We start from the raw sequence: 10339 nt of genomic DNA on the forward strand, positions 1-10339 counted from the left end.
CAGGTGAGAGAGGCGAGCGGATAGCTGACCTTCAGCATAATCTGGCGACGGCTCATGAAGCGCTGGGGGATCACACCCGGGCCGTCCGGCACTATCTCCAGGCCGCACAGCTGTACCGCTCGCAGGGAGACGCGTATGCAGAGGGAGACACCTGCGTCAGACTCGCTCGATGCCACCTGAAGAGACAGGTCAGCAGCGCTCTTAAAGGGGCAGGTCACACAAAAATCATCATCTGCTGACGTGTGCCATGTTCTGCGCTGTTGCAGGAGGGGAACGAGGCGGCAGACGCTTTCAAACGGGCCGCTGAGAGTTACAAACTAGTGGGAAGCACATCAGCAGCTGCGCTGGCCCTGAAGGATGCTGGGAAACACATGCTGAAGAGCGGCCGCTGCGAGCCTGATGACATCATCACCGTGTTGACGGACAGTCTGGAGATGAGCACCAGCATCACGGATCAGGAGACGCTGGGTATGTTTTCGCTATTATCATTATTGTAGATGATGAAAACTTAAAGTTAGCTTAAAGTCCCAGTGGAATTAAAAATAAAAAAAATTCATTCAATATTGCAGCGTTTATTGTAGATATCTTTCTCTTCATAAAATTCATGTGCCCTCATAATCTTCATTCAAAATCTGACCTGAAGTGACTTTCCATTTTAAATGAGGTATGTTAGACGGCTCTGGCGGCATCTGTTTACTCCTCCCCTTTAACTTTTTCCTCCCAGTTCTATTTCATAATGCAATGGCTGTAATCGCAGTGAAAGGCCACAGTTTTTTCTCATTCGCAATTCCGTTTCACTCTGAAATGCGCCACAATACGGAAGTAAACACGGTCGCAACTTCTGGTTCACAAAGACTTAACCCTGCGCTCCAATCAGCATACTATCCGTCTTAATAGTAATATAAAAATATAATTAGAATGTAGTAAGTTGAAAAAATAGACAGAGATCTCCATGAGAGTTTGAGAAGAGATGTCAACAATGTGTCTGTAACGATCAAGGCGGGACGAGAGCCGCGAGGGAACGACGTGAGGCCGGTGACGCGAGTGATGGTGAGTGTCAGCTGCACGTTACACCGGTCTCGCATCTCTCACGGAGGCGATCGGAAGCATAAAAGGCAGAGCGACAGGAGTTTACGACGAGAGAGGAATCTGCCTGGATTTTGTGTTATGTTTTATTTTGTTTGTGTGCCGGCATTTTACTTTTGTTTGGGTGTTTGTTTATTTTAATTAAAGTTTTGTTAAATGTTCGCCAGTTCCCGCCTCCGTCTTCCTTGTCTTGAACTTGTCACAGTGTCAAACTGAGCTCAGATTTGTCTCTTCTGCATCACAAGTGTATATTTTTGAAGATCTCTATATGGTCAGGATTGTATTGACCGGCGGATGTTTGTCACGTGTGTTTCAGGGATGCTGTTGAATGACGTGGGTTTGAGTTTTACTCAGCTCAGGTTGTTTTCTGAAGCAGCTGAATGTTATGAACAGGCTCTTCCTCTGGTCACTTCTAAACCTCACAGACTGGCTGTAGTTCTGCAGAATCTGGGGGCCGTTCACAATACTTTGGGTCAGTTTGAGGAGGCTCTGAGATACCACAGAGAAGCAGCGGCGTTACACGGTGAGACTCTCATCCCCATAACTCTATTAAACACTCATTCAGAGAAGCAAACGTGTGAGACCACATGTCAGGACAGTCAAAAGATCAGCATGTGTTTGCTGTGGTGCAGGCTCTCTTGGCAGTCGAGGAGCACAGGGGCGGTGTTTCAGTAATCTGGGTTTTGCTCTTGTTGAACTGGGTGAACTGGAGGAGGCGTGGGAGAGTTTTCTACACGCTCAACAGGCCTTCAGAGACGCAGGTGTGAAAGAGATGAATACAAACACACACACACACACACACACTGATGCTGTCTGTCTCTCTGACCCTCACTGTCTCTCTCTGTGTGTGTGTGTAGATGACCCGTCTGGTCAGTGGCAGGTCTGTGAGGGTCTCGGTGGGATCAAACTACAGATGAGAGACCCAGAGAAAGCCACTAACTATTATAAAGACGCTTTACGACTGTTGTGCCAGTGTCAGGTGTGAGTCTGTCAGTGTTGATAACACAGTGTTTGTCAGTGCAGTGTTGTCAAAGCGGTGTGTTTGATATTCAGGAGGTGTCCAGTTCAATCCAGGAACGGCTGGTCAGTAAACTGAGTGAAGGTTTACAGCAGAAACTTCTACTGCAGCAGGTCATCTGTCTGTCTGTCTGTCATGTCAAATGCTAAATAAAAGGTCTGAACTGGATCACTGATGATGTTCTTAAATTGGATGTTTCCCTCAGACAAGACCCTCAATACAACGAGAGCGACGTCAGCCACGGTACTGCACACACATTCATCTACATCAGGCCCCTCGCTGTACTCAACAATATTCACAGGCCCCCTTGCCACTCACAAAACCAACACAAAATTTCTACCCAATTAAATATTCCAGAGCTAGATATTAACCAAAAATGTTTTATTCAATATTAAAAATGGACAAATAATAAGAAACATCTTGGTTTTCAATTTTCACTTTTTAAACTAATTTTAAGTTATTGGTCATTCTGAGACGCCCTTGGAAGTCAGCTAGGGCCCCCCTGTTGATCCACATAATACTGTACTGCTGTTCACATCACAACCCATCTGTGAGCTGTGATCATGTGTGGTATTTGTTGTCATGTGTGGTGTTTATGAGTGTGGTCATGTGTGGATCATGTGTGATCATGTGTGGTGTTTATGTGTGTGATCATGTGCGATCATGTGTGGTGTTTATGTGTGTGATCATGTGTGGTGTTTATTGGTGTGATCATGTGCGATCATGTGTGGTGTTGATGTGTTTGATCATGTGCAATCATGTGTGGTGTTTATGTGTGTGATCATGTGTGGTGTTTATTGGTGTGATCATGTGTGGATCGTGTGTGATCATATGTGGATTGTGTGTAATCATGTGTGGTGTTTATGTGTGTAATCATGTGCGATCATGTGTGGTGTTTATGTGTGTGATCACGTGCGATCATGTGTGGTGTTTATTGGTGTGATCATGTGTGGATTGTGTGTGGATTGTGTGTAATCATGTGTGGTGTTTATGTGTGTAATCATGTGTGGATCGTGTGTGATCATGTGTGATCGTGTGTGGTGTTTGATCATGTGTGGTGTTTATTGGTGTGATCATGTGTGATCATGTGTGGATGATGTGTGATCATTTGCGGATCATGTGTGATCATGTGTGGATTGTGTGTAATCATGTGTGGTGTTTATGTGTGTAATCATGTGTCTGATTATGTGTGGATCATGTGTGGTGTTTGATCATGTGTGGTGTTTATGTGTGTGATCATGTGTGGATCATGTGTGGTTCATGTATGATCATGTGTGGTGTTTATGTGTGTGATCATGTGTGGCGTTTGATCATGTGTGGTGTTTATTGGTGTGATCATGTGTGGTGTTTGATCATGTGTGGTGTTTATTGGTGTGATCATGTGTGGATCGTGTGTGATCATTTGCGGATCATGTGTGATCATGTGTGGTGTTTGATCATGTGTGGTGTTTATGTGTGTGATCATGTGTGATCATGTGTGGTGTTTATGTGTGTGATCATGTGTGATCATGTGTGGTGTTTATGTGTGTGATCATGTGTGATCATGTGTGGTGTTTATGTGTGTGATCATGTGTGATCATGTGTGGTGTTTGTGCAGGGTGACAGCGGTGAGGTCTGACATGAAGCAGGACAGGAGAGAGACACTGGAGAAACGCACACATGGAGGAAACTCACACAGTTAAGACACTTACACTCACCTGTGACCATTCTGACCCATACAGAATATTCAACACTGAAACTGTCTGTCTGTCTGTCTGTCTGTCTGTCAACAGAGGCATCTGAAGACAGGAAGCCTACCAATGAAGTGATGATGTCATCAGACTCCCACCTGAATGAAGAACACACAGCAGAAACACATGACCTTACTGCACTGCCAGAGGCCAACAGGTACAAACACACACAATTTATTTTCATTGTCTGGGAAAAACAGCAAAAGAACAAATCAAAAGTGTGTAGCTGTAAGAGTGACATCAGTGTGGTGTTGTTATCAGGAATCTGAACAACATGTATGAAAAACCTGCCATACAGCAGCACATCGTCTCTGTGCAATCCTCAGCTCACAGTGAGTCACACACACACATCCTCCTTTATAATAAAACACACAACTGACTGACACGTTGCACTGTTGTTCTTGTTTTTAAAGTTGAATCATCTTCTGAAGCTGTAATGTTGAAGTCAGAGCAGACGAACGGGTATGAATCTGTCTGTATAATTCAATTCATGATCATGATCAATAAATCTATAAACTATGTCAAATATAAACCTGGTGTAAAATTATTATGATAAACATGAGAACATAAGGAACAGATTTTTGTGGTTTTCTTATTAAAAATGGATCTGTGTCACATGTTAGGGATAGACAGATATAATCAGCCGTGGTTTTTGTAGTAGAAACTAATGGATTATTATTATCTTCTGTAAATGTTTCAGTGGCCAGCCTTCCATCAGGAGTGAAGTGACTCCGCCTTCTAATCAGCCTGACAGTGATGAGGCCACGCCCCTCACGAGAAGACTCACCTCCAGATTCTGCACAGTCATGTGATTGTCCCGCTACACATCAGCACATGACATCAGAGTATCGTGAGAGCCATTCGATTGTTCAATAGTGTGATGTCATACCCCGATCAGTGTGCGCACAATTACAACATTAACTGTGTTTTGTTGTGGTTAAAGTGCAGTAATCTTGGGTTTTGTGTGCATTGATTACTGTTCGCAAAACCATAGTTCTACTGTAGTTACCTTGTTTCTTTTTGTTTTAGCTGAAGTAAAACCATGTTTTTTTTTGTTTGTTGAACCATTATTCTTCATAAGGCCAGCGACGCATCAAGTCAAACACAACACATGTAATGTCTCTTTGTGAAGGAGGAAGTACAGCGGTCATTCAGACTACAAACACGAACATTTAAGATGTGCTATGAATGATCTCTAAACACAACATCAAATAAACATGAAGCCAGGGGCGGACTGACCGGTTCTGAAAAAGTCCCGAACGGCCATCCCACCTACGCCTGGGACCAGGGGCGGACTGGCCATCAGGAGCACCAGAACTTTTCCTGCTGGGCCGCTAACGTATGAAGCCAGAATGGATTTATGGGCCGGACAGACGGACGATATTATAAACACGAATGCATACACATACGTGAAGGCTTTAGCGAGTCGGACACGTATGCATGTAATACAATGACACGTTACACACAACACTCCCCAGAAATGTTGGAGGGCTGATGAAGGCCGAATAATCCAGGGCAGATTTTTCAACTATTCGTGATCGAAGGTCTGATAAATGATGATGTCATCTGTCTGATCCACAATGTCTTTTCTTTTGACTTCTGATGGAATATTCTCTTTTTGTCTCAGTCAGTAAATCCACTGCTCAGATACAATGAACACACACACTTTATATGAAGAGGACACCTAGTTTTTAACCTTGTCTATATATTTTTATGTAATTAGTGGCTAATTTCACTTTATCACAGTAACACTAACTGCAGTTGTTGAGGTTAAGTCTCTCTCTCACACACACAGACACACACTGTGATATTAACAGGGTTTATCGAGCACTGCGCTGCAGTTTTCTTCATCTTCAGCACTTCAGCTCTGGATCACTACAGTCAGTGAGCTTCAGTCTCTCACAATGGGATGATAAGGTGTCACGTGCTTTTATTGACCCACGCGGAATCATGTGTACAGGAATATAAACGTTATAATGGAAGTTCTAAAGATGACACAGGGATTTACTGCACTGAACCTCAAACTGTTCCGTGTACAGATGGAAACTCTGTGTTGTGGATGTTATACGGACGTTTTGACGTCATGCTTCATTAAAGCACACTGAAGTAAGTATTATTTTTGTTTCTTTACGCGCAGATGGACATCAGCATCTATAAACATGACCCAAACATAATAACACTATCAATGTTTTAAGTGATATTTCGCTCTGAACGTTTCATTTACCGCCGTTATCCACTCAGCTTCTGTTCACGAGCATCTGAAACTCGATCGCGCGCATCAGCCTTCATGTGCCCGTGAACGCGCTTCTGGCTTTGTTTTCAGAGTATTTTACATTTACATCTTCATTATAGAGACTATACTCACTTTATTTTGACTGAAAAAGACATTTAGGGTGAGTGATATAATTCTGCTTTACTGTTGTTGTTGATTTAATATGATCACACGTTAAAAGAATGTTTTGTATTTTCTAAATCAATATGCGGGAATATAAATACTTCTATAAATGTTTCTTTTTTTGATATTCAGTTAGGGTTCGCATGTGTTTGTCTTTCAGCGAAACACAACAGAAGATATTTTGAGAAATGCCTCCTGGGTTTTGTGTTTGTGTTCGTACATTGGAGGTCAATGGAGCTTAGTGTTGTTTGATTATCGACATTCTTCAAAATATCTTCTTTCGTGTCCTAATGAAGAAAGAAACTCATGCAGGTTTGACATGATGTTAGAATGAATAAATGATGACAGAATTCTGTGTTAAATCCTTCTCTGATGAGAAGAACACAGATGTGATGAGTTAAACTTCTGAATGTCCTGCAGATGTGCACCAACATTAACATGAAATCAATATCACAATATCAACACACAGTTTCATTTCAGGGGTTAACAGAGAAGTTCAATCTCATGAGACATCATCAACACACTGAAATCAGATCTACAGTATATCACTGTCACTCCAGCTATACGTTTTCACTCAAAATAAGAAATAATTTCATGTTTGTGGTACTGAAGCTCTCTTTGATGATTGCTATGGCAGGTGATATTAGTGACATTACATTTGTTTGTACGTCACAAGTGGCGCTCTGCTTTTTAAAGGTGTGTGTCTGCTGAACTTCATTCTCTTAACATGAATCTGTACTCAGTGAGGACACAGTGTTCTTTTGTGTTTGGTTTTGTATCACAACACAGAATGAAATGAAAGTCGAGGAGCTCTGCGGTGTTGTGCGTCTGAGTAAGAACTTGCATCCAGAGCTTCAGGAGCAGATTATGGGTTTAAGTTCTCTGTAGAAGAAATGCTGACGCTTACCTTTCTGTTAATGTTATTAAATCACCAAAACAACAGCACAAACAAACACAAGAGCTTCTGGTTTTGAATCAGATCTGTGACACTGAGCGTCTGTTTGAGGTCAACAGCGCTCTTCTGAAAGGGTTCTGTCTTAAACACTTGTCTACTATTTCAATCCAGTAGTCTATTAAAGACTTTTTTCTCAGTTTGATACACTGTCTTATAAGCGTACATGTTAAAGTTTATAAATCATATAGAAATAGTAATGTGTAAGTATTATCATTTAAGTTTACCATGTACGAAACATTCCATCCACATGTAAACGTACATATACAATTATAAACACTAGAGCAATATAATATAGTTACTTATACAAATCCTGTCAGAGCAAGAGAGAGAAAAAAATCAAATCAATGGTCACAAAATTGTGTTCATTTTCAATACAATTTTAATGTAAACAAATCAATAGATGTACAAACACTCATTTCTTCAGCAAAAATATTCCAATTGGTAAAAGCTTTCACTGTTTTCACTGTATGATGTTTGTTGTGTACACTATCGGTATACTTTTGAGTGGGATGAATTAGTAGTTCTCAAACTTTACTACTGTTACACTTAAAGAACACTTTCATCAAAAATAAAAAGTGGACCAATTTACTCCTAAAGTAATATTGAAAAATCACACATAAAAGTATACAACTAGTGCACTGATATGCAATAGCGTTGTTAACCACCACACAAATGAGTAGGGCCCTGTGAGCTTGGGGCGCCCATAGTGGCTACAAGCAGTAAAACCATTTGACGATTGATTTGGACACTCAGACATATGTCATGAAGCACATGTATCAAAGCGGTTCTCAAAAACGAAAGAAAATAAATCTAAAACTAATTTTACGAATATAGCCAAACAATGCTATGAAAAGAAGAATCTTGCACCTTTGACTTTCTTATACTGTAGCTAAAAGCATTCTGTATTACTCTGAATAAAACAAAGAACACTTTTCTATCCCACAACCAAGAAGGTTTATTCTGTTTCAACGTGAAATAAAGCCAGTTTATATTTGTAAGTATATGTCTCATTTTACTCAATGCTGCTCTGCAACTCAAACAGAAATGTCAGGCAATGTGTGGGGGCCTCAGGTCTTGACTTTGATATGAGCGTACTTACCGCATAAATATTATGCAAAAATATAAATATTGCTTACTTAACAAAATGAACTTGAAGTAGACATATTTGGATGAGGGTTGCTATGGAGTTGCTAGGGTTTCCTCAGTGATATTCTGGTCTCCAGATGTTGTTTGTGTCACTTATTTATAATCAGATCAAAATTATTTATTTTAACATTAACACGTGACTCGTGTTGTGATTGTATGTGCAGGCGGAGGTGTTTGTATGATGTCAGTCAACACATCTCTTCATGTCTCAAACACGTCTCATCTGCCTCCAGCGGTGGAATGGACGGCTCCCAGCTTCACTCCAGCAGCTCAGGCTCGTGTGGCCGCCACCACGCTCCTCTTCCTCTTGGCTGCCGTCAGTAACCTAGCGCTATTGGTCAGCGTGTCGCGTAGGCGTGGCCGGCGGCTGGCGTCTCATCTGCGTCCCCTCATCATGAGTCTGGCGTGTGCGGATCTGATGATGACGTTTATCGTGATGCCGCTGGATGTGGCGTGGAACGTGACGGTGCAGTGGTACGGCGGTGACGGACTCTGTAAGCTGCTGTGCTTCCTCAAACTGTTTGCCATGCAAACCTCCGCCTTCATACTGGTGGTCATCAGTCTAGACCGCCATCACGCCATCCTGCGGCCGCTCGACTCGCTTAACGCCCATCACAGGAACCGCAAGATGTTACAGCTGGCCTGGATCCTCAGCGCTCTGATCGCATCACCACAGGTCACACACACATGCGCACGCGTCTCACATGTTAGAATAAATGAAATGGCATTAGATGACACACGTGTAACTCAGCTTGGATCACTTTCTTCTTTCCTCTTGCAGCTGTTCATCTTCAGAACGGTCAAAGCCCAGCACGTGGACTTCACTCAGTGCGTCACACACGGCAGCTTTCACGAGCGCTGGCACGAGACGGCGTACAACATGTTTCATTTTGTGACCCTGTATGTGATTCCGCTGCTGGTCATGAGCTGCTGCTACACCTGCATCCTCATCGAGATCAACAGACAGCTGCACAACACCAAAGGTAAAGCCCAGCCACACACGTGTGTTCACCCGCTGGTGTACTGATGACTTCTTCATCTCTACAGAGTCCTCTCTCAGACGCAGCGGCACCGACATGATCCCGAAGGCTCGGATGAAGACGCTGAAGATGACCATCATCATCGTCCTGTCGTTCGTTGTGTGCTGGACGCCGTATTACCTGCTGGGCATCTGGTACTGGTTCCAGCCGGAGATGTTGAAGGTCACGCCCGAGTACGTCCATCACCTGCTCTTCGTCTTTGGTAACCTGAACACCTGCTGCGATCCCGTCATCTACGGTCTTTACACGCCTTCCTTCCGCTCAGACCTCGCCCGCTGCTGCCGCTGTCGCACCGCCGCTGAAGCTCCTCTCTCTCCAGCACAGAAGGGCAATGAACACAGATCTGACCCGCCGGCCCCATGAGAGGAGAAGAGATCAAAACCAAACTACCGACTGCTGTAATGTGACGCTACTGGACGTGTGAGGAGAAAAATCCAGATGTGACACATTGATGAAAACCAAAGTTATTCTTTTAAAGAATGAAGAAAGATCATTTTTACATTTACATTATTAGGTTAGAAAATACAAATGAGTCTGTCAAGATCTTCCTCATAGAAAGACAGATACAGCCCGGGGAAACATGAAGAGAGCATTCCAGATGTTCATGTCATCATCATTTCAAGATGTGTTGTGGTTATTCTAGTCCAGTGTCTTTTGAATTTCAACAAAATCAAACCTCAGGAGTGACAACAGCCATGTGAAAGACCCCAGACACATGAAAATCCAGATTATCACATAAAAAAAATCTAAACTTTTCCTAAACCCACGTAGAAGTGTGACTGTTGTGTTGTGTTGTGTTGCTCAAAATTGAATCTGAACTTGTTTTCTTTGTGGTATTTGAGGTCTGAAAAACACACAGCATCATTAGTGTTTTCTCACCTGTTTCTTCAGTTTTCATTTTCTGAAAATATATGCAGGAGAAATAATATAAATATTGTTAGTAGTACAGAATGAAAAAAAAAGGAAAAT

At 42.4% G+C, this 10339-nt stretch overlaps 2 protein-coding genes across 3 annotated transcripts in view; both read left to right on the top strand.

Moving 5' to 3' along the window:
* Positions 1 to 5095, top strand: part of LOC130433434 (tetratricopeptide repeat protein 24) — a 6298-nt gene extending 1203 nt beyond the window's left edge. Inside the window, exons 4-16 of one of the 2 annotated variants that reach the window (XM_056763303.1) lie at positions 1 to 188; positions 267 to 468; positions 1403 to 1609; positions 1719 to 1847; positions 1944 to 2065; positions 2140 to 2217; positions 2310 to 2347; positions 3702 to 3781; positions 3877 to 3991; positions 4096 to 4166; positions 4248 to 4296; positions 4535 to 4684; positions 4967 to 5095. The exon at positions 1 to 188 is cut by the window's left edge and continues 106 nt beyond it. In XM_056763303.1, coding sequence (XP_056619281.1) covers positions 1 to 188; positions 267 to 468; positions 1403 to 1609; positions 1719 to 1847; positions 1944 to 2065; positions 2140 to 2217; positions 2310 to 2347; positions 3702 to 3781; positions 3877 to 3991; positions 4096 to 4166; positions 4248 to 4296; positions 4535 to 4646 — 1391 coding nt within the window. In that variant the 3' untranslated portion in view covers positions 4647 to 4684; positions 4967 to 5095. Of the gene's footprint in view, positions 189 to 266; positions 469 to 1402; positions 1610 to 1718; positions 1848 to 1943; positions 2066 to 2139; positions 2218 to 2309; positions 2348 to 3701; positions 3782 to 3876; positions 3992 to 4095; positions 4167 to 4247; positions 4297 to 4534; positions 4685 to 4915 lie in introns of both variants that reach the window. The other variant, XM_056763301.1, reaches the window with a different exon arrangement.
* A 726-nt stretch (positions 5096 to 5821) lies between these two features.
* On the top strand, positions 5822 to 10126 carry gnrhr3 (gonadotropin releasing hormone receptor 3). Its single transcript, XM_056763304.1, has 4 exons — positions 5822 to 5940; positions 8495 to 9006; positions 9112 to 9313; positions 9378 to 10126. The coding sequence occupies exons 2-4, from the start codon at positions 8509 to 8511 to the stop codon at positions 9731 to 9733; spliced, it is 1056 nt and encodes a 351-aa protein (XP_056619282.1). The 5' UTR covers positions 5822 to 5940; positions 8495 to 8508; the 3' UTR covers positions 9734 to 10126.
* The last annotated feature ends 213 nt before the right edge of the window (positions 10127 to 10339 follow it).

This window comes from Triplophysa dalaica, chromosome 12 (assembly GCF_015846415.1).
Source record: "Triplophysa dalaica isolate WHDGS20190420 chromosome 12, ASM1584641v1, whole genome shotgun sequence".
Classification (NCBI taxonomy): Eukaryota; Metazoa; Chordata; class Actinopteri; order Cypriniformes; family Nemacheilidae; genus Triplophysa; species Triplophysa dalaica.

What these genes read in the sequence shown, in the direction of transcription:
- gnrhr3 (XM_056763304.1), top strand. Translation starts at nt 8,509, where the DNA reads ATGATGTCAGTCAACACATCTCTTCATGTCTCAAACACGTCTCATCTG. An exon ending in CTCTGATCGCATCACCACAG is followed by an intron (nt 9,007 to 9,111) that starts GTCACACACACA and finishes TTCCTCTTGCAG; the next exon opens with CTGTTCATCTTCAGAACGGT. An exon ending in ACAGCTGCACAACACCAAAG is followed by an intron (nt 9,314 to 9,377) that starts GTAAAGCCCAGC and finishes TCATCTCTACAG; the next exon opens with AGTCCTCTCTCAGACGCAGC.